Here is a 15,271-nt window from a genome sequence, read left to right as displayed (position 1 = left end):
ATTTGTGGCTCAAAATCATGAAACTGTTTCAGGGCCAAGATGTCCCGTTGGCTTGGAGTACAAGGAATGCATTTCCCCTTGTGCCAGAACCTGCCAAAGCTTGAACATCAATACAGGGTGTAAAGAAAAATGCGTGGATGGCTGCAGCTGCCCGGGTAATTTATATGCTGATTTGTTTACTGAGGGAATCATTGGACAGCAGTGCTTCCTATTTTGCTTAAAGAAGTAAATCGGTGTCTGTTTTCAAATGTTTACATGTATTTGTCTCTCTTCTCCTCTCCCCCTTTCTGCATCCCAGAATAAGTCCGTTTCTATACTGCCTGCATGTGTGTTTTTATCAAAGGGCTACTTATTGAATACAAAGAATTAAGGGCATATGTGAGTTCCAGTAGCAGTTGGTGAATGAATAAATGAAAAATAAACACACGAGCCCTTTCCTTTTGCCTGCAAAGTCTGGGGTACTTCTGAATTATCTCTAAGCGGGCAAGTTCAGCTGGAGGAAGAAGGAAGGGAGGGAGGATATATGGGGTTGGGTAGTTTGATAGAACCTGGGGAAGCAATGGAGCATATTGCTTTAGCTTGCTGATACTTGCACATCTCAACTGAGGCAAACATGATCTGCTAGGGCAATGTCTTTAAATGCTTTATGTTCAGAAATCTTTTCTGTGACTGTTCCTTTACTGAAGAACACTCTCACATCAACCAACAACCCCAGTGTGTTGACTAGGATTCTAGAAGCATCATTTAACATGCACACCATGCTCAAACTAGGTATCAACTAGGCCTGTTGGTCGCCCTGTGTGAAAGAATAGGCATACTGATCACTCTTCTGTGGCTGTCTACTTTAGAGAAAGGGTGGTAGTGATAGAAGCACTCAGGGTTTTTTTTTCTGGGAAAAGAGGTGGCGGAACTCAGTGGGCTGCCCTCAGAGAAAATGGTCACATGGCTGGTGGTCCCACTACCTGATCTCCAGACAGAGGGGAGTTGAGATTGCCCTCCGCGCCGCTGAGTGGCGCGTAGGGCAATCTCAACTCCCCTCTGTCTGGAGATCAGGGGGCGGGGCCACCAGCCATGTGACCATTTTCCAGAGGTTCCGGAACTCCGTCCCCCCGCGTTCCCCCTGAAAAAAAGCCCTGGAAGCACTGCTTTTCAGAGAGAAAAAATCTGCTTGTATGGATCACCTCATTAAGAAACCCCTTGATATTTTTTGGTGGTTAAGTTAGTGATCAGTAGTGCCAACTTTTCCCACTCTGCATGGGCAGCTAAGCCCCGAGGCAGTGTCGTCGCTCATGCTCCATGGCTCCCTATGGACTTTTGCAGGGGAGTCCCGCCAGCGCCCGAGCGTAGCAAGGTGAGGAGCGGCCACCGCCAGGAGCACTCACCCGCTGTTCCCCAACAACCCCACTCACACCAGCCAATGGCCACACCACTCCCCTGACAGGCAGGCGAGGGGCAAGCAGTGGTGTAGCCAATGGGCAGGCTGTGATCCCCACTGCCACCCCCCCCTCTTGGAGAGCAGGCATCCCTGCCTGGGAGGGGGGCAGAGGTGACAGTGAAGGTCCAGATTGAACATCCACCCTCTTCCCTGTCCAGCCCCCATTTCCAATGACGGCCAGGCCGGTGGCCACAGCTCAGTGTGCCTGCAAATCCCCGCCGCTGCTGCTACAGTGGGAAACAGGTTTTCTCTCCCTGAAAAGTGGGACCAGTAAGCCTGCAGCACTTGGGAACAGCCCCCAGGATCCAGGGAGGCAGGTGGGGGGGGGGTTCTCCAACGAGCGACAGGAATGCCCACTGGAAATCACATGAGAGGCCGGAAGGGAGTGCAAAGCACCCACAGACTTGCAGTGGCGCCATTTGAACAATCACTACATCACAATGACGTGAGAATGCCGGTTGGACCTTGAGAGCCATGCCCCAGTTCAGGTCCGACGCCCCCCCCCCCATGGACTGACAGCCCGTGGGAGAAGAGAAACTGCTCCGGGGGCCGCCATTCACCCCCTCCCTGTGCCAGATTTCCCAAGTCCATCCCTGCTTCTGCAAACAGCGAAATGGAGGGTGGTCCATCCTCCTGGAGGAAGAGGAGATCCGAAGATGTCGCTCCACATCCCCCACCTCCCTGCAGTAACTTCCTCCTTCCCCTCTGCCTGGCTTATCAGACGCCAGCAGCTCAGTCTGTCAGAGAATGAACATGCTCAGTGGAGCATTCCCCCCCCCCCGCCAGACATTCACAGGCCACACTTCAATTCCCACCCTACTGCCAGAACTTACATTGAGGGGTGGGAAGGGGGCAGGGAAGCTGGACAGGGCGCCACTTGATGCCTGCTCCTCCTGGCAGCAAAGCCCACCCCATCGATCCCAGCCCCAAGCCAGGAAAAAATTGCAGGGATGTGTGAGAAGATGATGGGGAGTTGGGGGTAGCAGCAGCTACTGTCAATGTCAGGAGAGCGAGCGAACAGGCAGCAGTTTCTTGTTTTTCAACACATATTTTATTAAACTGGAAAAGGTGCAGAGGTTCTCTGGAAGTATTTCCTGCCAATGTGGCCAAGCCGCGGGCTGTCTTGGTAAACTGCTCCCTGGGCAGGACCTGAATGGCACTTGCGGAGGCTTACGGGGAGCTCAGACAGCCATGCCCCTTGGTCTCCCAGACAAGTGGCGATCTGCCTGCAAGGGAAACAGACACATGTTGCAAGTGACCCAGGCCAGTGTGTGGCTGAGGCCAAGCCCAATCTGCAACATCTGGGAAGGTGTCCTTTGATTAAGAGCTGTGGCGGCAACTCCACAGGTGTAGCTCGCAACCAGATGATGCATGACTCTCTGGTGAGACAGCGCTCTGCCTTGGGATGATCTTGTCCCATGAGGGAGAAAGTCAAGTGGCTGATCACCCTCCAGCAACAGGATGTTACAACACCCAGTCAAGCCAACCACTGGCTGCACTTCCTTCTCTGCCGGGAGGGGCCCCAGCTGAGGGAGTCTGAATAGAGCTCCCACATGGGTAGTGCCCCCCCCAATTGGCTGTGTCAAGAGTAGTTTTCTGGGCAACTGCCTCTGGGGCAGGCAGGGGCTGCTGCCACCACCCTCTCCCCCACCGAGCCTCACCTGAAGAGGCTGGCAGTCAGGAGAACTCAGGTGAGGGGGGCAGCTGGCACAAATCAGCGAGCCGGGTTAGCCGCCACCCCTGCACTTTCTTACCTGTCAGTGCTCCTTCGCTCCTTACCAAGCTGGAACTCCAGAGTCAGATAACCTGCAAGGAGACTTAGGTGGTTATTGTTAGTCAGACATTCTGGACTTTGCCCTTCTTCCCTTGAGTGAGTGCAAAGTTCTCCCAGTTTTCCCGCTAAGTCTCCTCCAGTGCATTCAGGGCCCGCCATCATGAGTACCCACTCTCCTGCCTCGCACGCAAAGTCCCCACGGCAGAAGGTTGATGGGCAGAGCCTCTGGCCGTGTGCTCACCTACCTGGGGTCATGAGCAGTGCAACCAGAGGCTTTGTAGGGTGTGTGGGCAGCTGATTGTGTGTGGGGAGGGGGGCTCGCCCACAGGGGCGGCGCAAGGGTTTGCAGCGCTCGCGGCCAGCTGGCCGGGTGCCCCCTGCAAGCGCGTGCAAGCACGCGTGCACCATCCTGCGTGATGACGTCATGTGTGACATCATCACGGGAGCGCGCGTGCTGCCGCTGGCCCAATCGCTGCGGCGGGCGGCCTCCAAGCTCTCCCACTCGGTTGCCTGCGCCGCCGCAGATGCTTGCCTGCGGCAGCTGCGCCCAGCCGGGGGCTTGTGCTGGCGGTGGCGGCGGCGCGAGGCGGGAGAGATAGGAGGCTGCTGCTTTGTGGCGTGCACTCCCGCCCCCCGCACCTCCTCCGGCGCTTCTTCCAGCACCCCGCGCCTGAGGCCACCGCCTACCTGACCTCAATGGGCGCACCGGCCCTGCTCGCCCACCCCAGAAGTTCATGCAGATTCGCCCCCGTGGTAGTTCCCATTCTATGCTCCTTTGGGCCATGGTGGCGGGGCTGGGCACTAGGAGAGGAGCCCGAGTTTTCCTGTTCAACGGGCGCCTATGGGCTACGCCTCCTTTTTTGTGGCGTAACTTTCCACTGCTGTAGGGGAGTTCCCGGGCCTGGAGTGGCTTTGGATATGGACAAACTCATGGCCTGCCCCCGCCCCACCCCTTCTAGTGCTGCTGACGTGGGAACTTGCACTGCACTTACACCTCTGCTCAGCTGCCAAGCGTGCCTGCCAACGGCGACCCATCTGCAGTAGTGCGCCTTGGGTGGGCACCGGCAGAGGGGGAGTTACAGCCACATAAATGCCATTTATGCCCGCGCAAGGCTTAGTTCACTCCCTAAGCGCTTTCCACTCTGCTTTTTAGGATTGCACTGTTTGTGGCTGATAATCTGTGCAAATTTAGCACCTTAAGCGATTTCTAGCCTTCAGAAGCTGGGAACACAGCTCAAGTCCTGCCAGAAATCTATTATTTATATATACTTTTAAAGATGTGGATCTTACCTTTCCATTATGAAATGTTTACAGTAAAATATATAAAAATCACAAATAAAATGTGAGCAATAGAAACCTAAAAAGCAGAAAACATATAAACAAATATAAAATATCAGTTAAAGGTGTCCGTTTGGAAGCAATTTCTTCTGAGTTCGGCTTCAGCATGTCTGTGTGTAGGAGTTTGGTACCCTGCTGCCCTTTGGCCCCCAGCCATCTGCATTCCCACTTTGGCTCCTGGGCCCCTGGGCCCCTTGGGACCTAGGTGCCCCCCCGACCTCTGCAAAAGGAACTCTGGGACTGGTAGACACAGGCGGTCCAGCAGTTCAGCAGGCTGCTTGAGAGTTTCTCTACATGTTACTAAGTACCCAGGGACGCTCAAGTGCAGGATTGTATGTGTAGTCCTTAATTCATATGCAGGCTGTTGTTGCTCAGTGCACGTGAATGCTGCTTTCATGGGAGCTCCCTTTGTGTGACTGCATCTGCAAGTGATTCTGAAGGGCAGAGCACCAATTCAGCTCTGCTTTTGCTGCGAAAACAAGTATTGTAGGCTCCTTTGAATAGCCAATTTGCATTTCTTTAAGGTGTGAGAAAGTGACAAGATCTGCATTTGAATGAATGGATGTGAAGGAAACTGGGATTCTTTTAGCAATTAAGGAGGAACTGATATGAAACGCATGAATGTACTCATGGGGAGCAAATTAAAGTGTGACTGTGCATGAGAGTACATGGGAAGTTGGAGGGGGGAAACGTGAAATGAGGTTCATTTGAGTGTTTCTAGGTACTTAGTAACATGTAGAGAGACTCTAAGAGTGCTGCTCTAACACGGCTTCTGACTGGCTCCAGCACATCTCACAAGGGCCGTTTCCACACGTCTTACCTTTTGCCAGCACATTGCGGAAAACAGCATCTTCGCGTGTGAAATTGCTCCAGGAAGACACTGTTATCGTGCGAGAAGATGCTGTCTTCTGCGATGTGCCAGCAAAAGGTAAGACGTGTGGAAACGGCCAAGATCTGGACAATAGATACAGAGATACAAGGAAATAAGTTTCTGTAAATATCCTCAGGCATGCTCTACATCTAATCCTCGTTCCCCCCCCCTCATGATAATGGGGATTGGAGCCTGCGCTGGGCCCCTCTGGGCCTCAGTAAAGAGTACCCTCACCCCCCCCCCCATGGGGGCCCTGGATGCCCCACTGGTCTTGGCAGCTGGGTCCAAGCAGAGTTCCTGCAGCAGTTTTTTCCTCTCATGTGGTTTACCCCGTTAAAACTGCCCCCCTCCTGGTTACCCCTTCAGCTGCTTTAACTCCAAGGGTGAGTACAAAGGTGGGAAAAGTCTCAAATGCTGCAGATTGCCTTAGCTAAAAATCTCCCTGCAGTACATTCTAAATGAGTAAAAAACCTTGTCTTAGAAAGTATTTCAAAAGAAAAACAATTCATTGGAGTTATTTCAGTGCTCCCCCCAGATTTCCAGTTTTTCCAGTGAAAAAGCTGAAAAAGTCCAATTTTTCTGTTCAAGATTGTTGAAATACTCCTTAATCGACTCCTTTAAGGTTTCAGGCCTTTTTCATATTTCTTAACCACAAACTCATTCATGAACTCATTCATGTTAAGAAGGATTGCAGAAATCAGGTCACAGGACCACAGATTCAGCTTGTGACTTTTTCTTTCATGAGAAGAGGGCTGACACATCCCCTGTAGAAAGCAGTCTCTTACGGTCTCATTCCTCCACTCTCTGGTCTTGACAAAAGTGTGAGAAGGAGAAGCAGCAGTTGAATAAACTTGGGTGACAAATGTTTGTGTAAGAAGAGAAGGACTCTTATGCTAACTCAGGGCCAAGCTACAAGTGACGAACGACACTTGAATGGCAAGTGGATTGAGTGGAGCGCAAGTGGGGGGCAAGTGAACAGGGAGAAATACACTTGCCGTTCAAGTGTCATTCGTCACTTGTAGCTTGGCCCTCATTCTCAGGTTTCAGAGGGGGACAATTAAAGAGTCTGAAAGATAGAAAGGTTCGGGATGTGTCCATCCTTGCTTTCTACAGTCAGGATGGTATCCTTTGAAGAGCAGATTGTATTCTTGGGGACTTCTTCTTGCACCACCTCTTCATCTCGTTGTCCTCATTCTCCATCTTGACACCATGGATGCTAGACATGTCATCCCGCCATCCACTGGCATCTTTAGACTAGATAATTAGAAAAAATCCTCTCTCTTCCCTTTCCTATCTTACTCTTTAAAATGTATGTCATTTATAGTCCGCCTGAAATTAGTGTGAGATTAGTACAGTCAATTTCAAGAATAGCTCCACAAACAATGCCATAGAATAAATAAACACAAGTTTACGATGAGATAGCATAGTAAGAATTCAATACAGAGCTAAAGAAATGCTGAAACAGAACATAGGCAATCCTAGGGCTGACATTAGACAACATGAAGCACAGGTAGCTCATAGAAAAGCACATGAAGCACAGGTAGCTCACAGGTAATATGCAGGGCTTTTTTTCTGGGAAAAGAGGTGGCAGAACTCAGTGGGTTGCCCTCGGAGAAAATGGTCACATGGCTGGTGGCCCCGCCCCCTGATCTCCAGACAGAGGGGAGTTGAGATTGCCCTCTGCACCGTGGCGTGGAGGGCAATCTAAACTCCCTTCTGTCTGGAGATCAGAGGGCGGGGCCACCAGCCATGTGACCATTTTCAAGAGGTTCTGGAACTCCGTTCCACTGTGTTCCAGCTGAAAAAAAGCCCTGGTAATATGTAAGGAAACATAGGAAACATAGGGTCCCTTGCTCATTAGCAAAGCATCTGAGACCCCTCCCTACAATGCAAAAGCCTTTTTAAATAATTTGGTTTTGCAATAAATGAACTCACATTTCCTTTCTAAAGCTTAAGTTTCACTCTGAGTTTCACTTTGTTTCTTTCCACACATACACTCTACATCATAGGCTCTTTCACACATGCTTCTCTGCATACTATTTATTTATTTATTTATTTATACTCCGCCTTTCTGAAGGTGGAGACTCAAGGCGGAATACATAGTATGAGCTTATTACAATCAGTATCAAGGACATTTCCATACAGTGTCAGGGACATTTCCATAAACAATGTCATAGGGTAAATAGATACAAGTTGACAAGACATAGCATTAGTAAGGATCCAATACAGAGTTGGAGAACTGCTGAAACAGAACACCAGCAATTCTAGGACTGACATTAGACAACATGAAGCACAATGCTGACAGCTGACTGGAGGAAAACTCCATCCTCTTTTGAAGTTGGAAGTCCAAGTGTAGCATCACAGAGCAGGAATGACTGAAGCCCTTCCTCCTCCCATCACCTGTTTTTGTTGGTCTCTGCAGAGGGCAAGCTTCTAGATGGTGACCAGTGCGTGGACAGCTCTGACTGCTCCTGTGTCCATTCGGGCAAGCGCTACCCTCCTGGTTCTTCGGTCTACCAGGACTGCAACTCATGGTAAGTATAATGATGTGATAAAACTGCTGAGCAATGCAACATGGGCTTGTTTCCTGGGGGCATTCTCTCTCTCTCCATCTCCTGTATTAAACACGAGGCAACTGCACACAAGGCATGGGGTTGCCAATCTCCAGGTGCCGCTGCTTTGGAGAGAAGACTCTATGGCATTGCCCCTGCTGAAGTCTCCCTCCGCCCTTGGCTCTGCCCCCAAAACAAGAGCTGGGTTGTCTTACACAGCTGAAGATTCCACTGTGCAAACTTTTTATGTTCACACACAGCAACGACCTTTATTAGCATAAATAATACAGACGTAACAGAAGAAATGTTGTAGAATAAGTTCATAGGGCAGCACAATCGTGTCCCCAGACAGCAAAATTATCTCGAGATACAGCACAGTCGTAGGGGGCTTTATAAAATATTACCCTTGACTTCCACACATAAGCCAAGAATTCAGCCACGGATAGAGTTATTGCTGGACTCTTGTCTGCTAAGAAAAATTTTAGATCCTTATCCAAGAAATCCGTCTGCACAGGAAAAAGGGGACAAATCAGTAAACTACGCATAACAGAATACTTGGGGCAGCGAAAAAGAGTATGTGAGACTGAATCAGGTTCCCTCATAGTACAGTCACACAGCCTATCCCTATACGGAACTTTTTATGTTGTCTCTTATAAGCTCATGGAAATGCTAAGGGAAGCGTTGTTTGGACACATTTGAAATGGGGCGTTGATGTTTCGAAATTCTCTTCTTTCAGTTTATATATGTAGCTAACTCTTCAAAAAAAATTGTATTTCCCAGTATTTGCAGGCACGGTGCCTGGATTTGCAGCAATGAACCTTGCCCAGGTATTTTTTTTTTTTTATTAACTACATTGACTAACAATACAAAGGGAAGAAAGGGAACAAGGGGAGGAAGGAAAAAAAAACACAACAACTACAACATGTAACCACTATGCTACACAAAATGTTTTCCCTTCATACTGCCATTATTCAAAAGTTAAAGCTTTATGTTATATTGATGGAGTGGTTGACCTTACTAAATGCAAATTACAATTTAAATTCAAATTAAATTTTCCTTCCCCTCCTGGGTCCCAGACGCAATTCTCTCTGAGCAACTGCAGCCGCAGTGCTCGTTTCCTTCCCCCCCCCCTCAGACTTCTCCTTTTCGTCTTGCTTGGTGCACTGAAATTCCGGATTTTTATCCTCAAAATCCCTTAGTTGATCTTCTGATAATATCTTGAAAGCTTGATCTTTGTGACTGAACCAGATTCCTTCCGGAAATAACCATTTGTACTTTATTCCACGTTCTCTCAGAAGAGCTGCGAACTTTTTATACTTAAAACGTCTTTTCCGAACTAAAAATGGGACGTCTTTCAATATCTTAACTTTATTACCCAAAAAGTCCAAATCTGCATTGTATGAATTATATAGGATAGTGTCCCGGATCCTCTTAGATGAAAAATCAATGATGATCTCGCGAGGCAGCTGACGCTTCATTGCATATTTTGAAGTAGCCCGACGGACTTCCAAAATGGCGCTTTTTACTTCTTCTTTAGTTGCCCTCGCGGGTGTCGCCAGTAGTTCCGAGACCAGACCCCGTAAATCCTCATTTTCCTCCTCTTTCACATTCTGGAGGTGCAAAATTGTCTGTGTTCGTTCCACTTGTAGCCCGATCAGCTGGTTCTCCACCAGCTTAAGCTCTTTATTCGTAGCCTTCACGAGTGACGCACTTTCCCGAGCAGACTTCTCTGCCCCCCCCCCGCTGCTTCCTTAATGGTTTTCACTTCGCTCTCAATTAAGCCCACCCTTTGATCTGTTTCGTTCAGCTTGTCAACAAAGGGTTTTATGGCTTCACCAACCGCCCTCCGCACTACTTCCTCCAACGACTCTCCCTTCAGGGCAGCCGAAACTGACTTGCCTAAAGCGGGACTTTGTTTTTTCGTTGCCATTTTTTGGGGGGGGGGGGAAAACCGCCAACCAGATTCTGAAACTCAGCGAAGGGGAAGAACGAGCCTTCTTAGCTTCAGATCCCACCACTCCTTCGCGTACGCTTGTAATAACAGAAGGGATTCGCTTACTTGCAGGCTTTCGCCTAATTCTGCTCTTTGCCGTTTTCCATGGCCCGGCAGCACTCGAGGCGCCGCACACGTCTGCCGGCCTCTGTAGGGACAAACGGGCAATTAACCCCCCGCATTGATTCCGGGGGGCTCTTCCCGCAGCGTCCCGGACCCAGCATCCCTCACTGGGAGTTTTGGGGGCTAATCTTCGCAGATCAGCCGCCCGGATAGGGTGCTCGGGCGCTTCCTCTCGGACCTGCGAAGAGGAGCGTCCGACATGGCTGAGAAAACGAAACCGAATGAACCTTGCCCAGGTATGTTTCCATTGGGTCACAGGACGGCCCATCAGTGAATTCTGCCTTTTGGCTACATCTCTGCACTGTCCCTCACTGTGAGGATCAAACAGCACATGATACTCCAATCCTCAGGTGCTACAAAAAGCCACTGCAGGGTCTGTGTGATGGAGTGAGAAGAGCGCTTCCTCCCTGCACTTTTTCTCCAAAGAGGGAGAACAGCCAGTGTGGTTTAGTGGTTGGTGGTAGGGAGTGCCCTCAAGTCATAGCTGATTTATGGCAACCCCTGGTGGGCTTTTCATGGCAAGAGACTAACAGAGGTGGTTTTGCCATTGCCTGCCTGTGCAGCCCTGGCCTTCACTGGAGGTCTCCTATCCAATTACTAACCAAGGCTGACCCTGCTTAGCTTCTGAGATCTGACGAGATCAAGCTCACCTGGGCTATCCAGGTCAGAGCCTCAGTTATCCAGATCATGTTTAGTGGTTAGTGTTGGAGTTTAGGCCCCCTGTGATGAACTAAGTTGTGCATGGTAGAAAGTTCTCTCACGCTCTGCTTCCAACTGCATGGAATGGTCTTCCCAGGCAGAGAGCTACGCTTGTCCCCCCTCCTATTTCAGAACATCTTTTTTAGACACTTAAGGTTGAGGTAAACAAGGTGCCAGGTAAGGGTTGAAACCCAGGTTTGGTGACGTATTTTACCTAGGAACAGTAATTTTCAAAGACAGAACCTCATGGACTTGCTGGGGGATGGGGGAGGGGAGGGATTCCCTCACAGTCCTCCGCTGGGTCGCAACCTCTGCCGGCCAGCTCCCTCCCTCCATAAGCTGCTTGCCTGCCTCCCTCTGTCCATCATGCTCTGGGTGGCAGCAGGGCTGTTGGGTGCCTCCCCTCCTGCCTTCTCTCCCTCCAGGAGTGCAGGCATGCAGCCACACCATGAGTACAGGAGAGGGGAGCCAAGGCAAGAGGATTTCTGTTTAATAATAATAATAACAACATTCGATTTATATACTACCCTTCAGGTCAACTTAACGCCCAGTCAGAGCGGTTTACAAAGTATGTCATTATTATGCCCACAACAATAATCACCCTGTGGGGTGGGTGGGGCTGAGAGAGCTCTGAGAGAGCTGCGACTTACCCAAGGTCACCCAGCTGGCTTCAGGTGGAGGAGTGGGGAATCAAACCTGGTTCTCCAGATTAGAGTCCTGCTGTTCTTAACCACTACACTAAACTGGTTTGCTTTCATTCTGTGTCATCCACGCTAGCCCTGTACTCATACATTGGGGCACAATGGAAATTTGTAAGCCTTCCTCCTGTCTTTGCTCCCTTTCCCTGTGTTCTGGGTGGCTACACACTCACAGTCCTGGAGGGAATGAAGGCAGGAGGAAGGTGGTGGTGGCATACAATGGCCCCCTGCCACCACGCAGAGTGCGGGGAGAGATAATGAGAATCACAGAATCACAGAGTTGGAAGGGGCCATACAGACCTTCTAGTCCAACCCCCTGCCCAATGCAGGATGAGCCTAAAGCATCCCTGACAAATATTCATCCAGCCTCTTCTTGAAAACTGCCAGTGAAGGGGAGCTCACCACGTCCCTAGGCAGCTGATTCCACCTTTGAACTACATCATATACCTTTGAACTACTATTACTACGACTAGCTGTGCTTATATACCATTCTTCTAGACATATTAGTGCCCCACCCAGAGCAGTGAACAAATTAGTGTTATCATTATACTACAATACAGCTGAGGAGCTGGGGCTGAGAGGAGGGGCTTCCCCAAGGCCACCTACTGAGCTCATGGCAGGAGTGGGATTTGAACCGGTAGAATGCTGATTCGCAGCTGAACACAGGGGTTAAGTGGAGGCAGGCAAGCAGGTGTGGGCAGGGGCAGCAAAGCAGCCAGCAGATGCAACAGTTAGGTGGATGGCAGCGAGGGAATCCCTCCCCTCCCCCATCCTCCAGCAATCGCATGCAGCTTTGTTTTTGAAAAACTACAGTTCCCAGGTATAACTATGTCACTGAACATGGGTTTCAACACTTGCTTTGTGTGCTTATTTTCACAAAAGTTCACACAGACCTGCAACCAAACAGAAACCAATTTAAAAGCAAGCAAATGTTTGGAGTCACTCCTGATTACTAACAGGCCTACTTCTTTCTTAGCACCTAAGGGTGCTAGCCCCCCTCCCCAAGCTGGCATTTCCCATTACTGCTCTGAGTGGGAGAAAAAAATTGAAAAATAGCCATCGGACATTGTTGTGATGCCATGTCTCTCTGGTGTTTGGCTGGAACTCTATGGTAAAGATATAGAGTCTTTGGTGATTCCAAGATAGAACTAACACCACTTCCTGATTTTCCCTAGTAGTGGTGTCAGACCTCTCTAGGAATTGCCAAAAACTCTGTGGTTTTATCATAGAGGTTTGGTCAATTCCTACAGAGGCTGGACATCAAGCCATAGCTGTTGCCTGCCTATGTCTCTGCTTCCTCAGGCTTGGTAAGCGCTTAAAGGTTACTGCATTAATTTGTAATCAGGTCAGCCATTTTGTCTTTCTGTTTTTAGGTGAATGCTCTGTCACTGGTCAATCCCATTTCAAAAGCTTTGACAACAAGCATTTCACCTTCAGTGGCATCTGTCACTACTTGTTTGCCAAAGACTGTGAGGACAATTCCTATTCTGTTGTCATAGAAACTGTCCAGGTAAGAAGGTATTTTTTGATAGGAACGACAAAATGATTTGAACCCCCAAATTGCCAGCCTTCTGTCAAAAGTCTTTTGGAGGGAATTCTAAGATCTGAATCTACTTTGAGAACAAAGGGTATGCGTGCTCAGAACACAATTTTGATGCAGAGTTGCTGCTTAAAATGGCAGCCCTAAGTTGAGCTTCCCTGCTCTCTCTCCATAGTAAATATCCCATGCCCTGATGTTCTTATTATTTGCATTTCTCCACCCCGCCATGCAGCAGCTAGAGCTATGGAGTCATGGGGGGGGGGTGCATGAAAATTGTAATGACATCATAGTTGGAGGAGTTGATTACACAACTCAGGGCTTCCGTTTTCAGCAGAGCCTCAGGTTCCTTGTAGTAAATAGTAATATGTATGGGGAGAAAGGGGGGGCGGGGTTAACTCGGCAAGTCCCACTCAGTTTCACTAATCAGAACTGGGGCTCTCTGCTTTGTTCATTAGCGTTCTAAAAGGAAAGGCTTTTTGAAAAAGTATTTAAGACTGCTGCTAGCAGAGTAGGGAGTAGGAAGGCTGAAGGAAATTTCTCCCCCAAGTAGCCCCAGACAAACTGGAGTGCAACAACCTGCAGTTTACATTTCTTTTTATCTTCTTCTTGTCTGTTTGAGCACTGAACTCTGTAACATCTTGTAGTGAAAGCTGACCCTCACGGACTGAGGTTATTTTGTTTCTGGTGTGTTACAGTGATAGGGAGTGAAAAAGAAAACATTGAAGGAGCTCTAATGAGTGTTTACCTTAATTTACACATTCATAAGTAGACTTGCACTTCCTTCAGTTCTCCCAGAAAAAACATCTCTATTGAGGTTTTGGTCACATGCAAACTATGTTTAAAATGAATCAATCAATTGAAAGGCAGCTGATTTGTCAATTACAACACTCTTATTGGTTGTCAGCCCTCAAACAATGAAATCCTAAAGTGCCTTAAAAAGGAAAGCTGCATTCTGAATAAAAAAAACCAGATGGCAAACAGATGGCACCAAAAGCTAAACAGAAGATCCGGACTGTAGTTAAATTAGCACATTTTGCAGATGAATTGAAAAAAATAGTAGGCAGCTCACCAGCATGGAGAATTGGGGAACCTGTTGCCTAGAAAGGAATGTAAGCAGCTAACTGCCAGGCCATATTTACATGAGCAAATGAGCTTTAGGTTTGGTATTCTGTTTTATTTTTCTACTCGTGGCAGAGAGGTGGCAAGACGCTTGGTGGCATGCGTGCCACGGAAGCACTAAGCAGGTCCTCATAAGAGGTGCTGTCGGTTTTATACCAGTTTCATAACTCTCACTAACAACCAAGCCCGTTTTTTATAAAAATGGGCTCTACACATGGCCTGCTGTGGAGCACAGGAATGCTGCTGGGGCGGCATGATGGGCCCCGGAGTGCTCCTGTGCTCCACAGTGGGCCGATTTTGGCCCAAATGGGCCTGATTTGGCCTCAAATGGGCCAAAATTGAGCTGCTGCACTCCAGGGTCCGTCAAGCCACCACACTGGGCTTTCCTGCTCCCACAGCAGCCACTGTGGAGCCTTGCGAGGGCTGCACCAGCACACAGGGCTTCCCCATGGTGCTGTGGGGATCTAGGAGGGCTGTGCCAGCGTGCCGGGCCTCACTGCTGCCTCCATGGCTGCCGGAACCTCTGGAGGCCCCAATGAAGTTACCGCAGCAACAGAAAAGCTGGCGCAGTGGTGCAGCCCTCCCTACCCATGCACTGGGGCTTCTTGCCACCTCCACGGCTGCTGTGAGACCTTGGGAGGGCTGCGCTGGCGTCCTGGGCCTTCCCACTGCCTCCAAGGCCCTCTAACTATACTATATCCTAGGCAAGCTGTATTGGCGATGCCTCATCTTTTATTCTCACGCAGGCCAGAGTGCACCTGCATAGGGATAAAAAGCGAGTTGTCGGTAACACGGTTTGCCTTTTATATAGTAGGATGCCCACCTCCCATTGTCCCAAATCCTAGGTATAAGGGCTTTTTTCAGCAGGAACGTGGTAGAACGGCATTCCGGAACCTCTTGAAAATGGTCACATGGCTGGTGGCCCCGCCCCCTGATCTCCAGACAGAGCGGTGTTTAGATTGCCCTCTGCGCCACAGCGCGGAGGGCAATCTAAATGCCCCTCTGTCTGGAGATCAGGGGGCAGGGCCACCAGCCATGTGACCATTTTCTCCGAGGGCAGCCCACTGAGTTCCACCGCCTCTTTTCCCAGAAAAAAAGCCCTGTTAGGTATTATAATTTAGTGATGGTG

General features: G+C 49.3%; 1 protein-coding gene across 1 annotated transcript in view; it reads left to right on the top strand.

The window, feature by feature from the left end:
- The window catches only part of VWF (von Willebrand factor), a 214,944-nt gene that overhangs the window by 27,412 nt on the left and 172,261 nt on the right, over positions 1-15,271 (top strand). Inside the window, exons 8-11 of the mRNA XM_055000628.1 lie at positions 33-155; positions 7,841-7,952; positions 8,751-8,797; positions 12,857-12,993. Of these exons, the coding sequence (XP_054856603.1) occupies positions 33-155; positions 7,841-7,952; positions 8,751-8,797; positions 12,857-12,993 (419 nt within the window). The remainder of the gene's footprint in view (positions 1-32; positions 156-7,840; positions 7,953-8,750; positions 8,798-12,856; positions 12,994-15,271) is intronic.

This window comes from Eublepharis macularius, chromosome 16 (genome assembly GCF_028583425.1).
Source record: "Eublepharis macularius isolate TG4126 chromosome 16, MPM_Emac_v1.0, whole genome shotgun sequence".
Classification (NCBI taxonomy): domain Eukaryota; kingdom Metazoa; phylum Chordata; class Lepidosauria; order Squamata; family Eublepharidae; genus Eublepharis; species Eublepharis macularius.
This window is presented reverse-complemented; position numbering and strand designations above follow the sequence as displayed.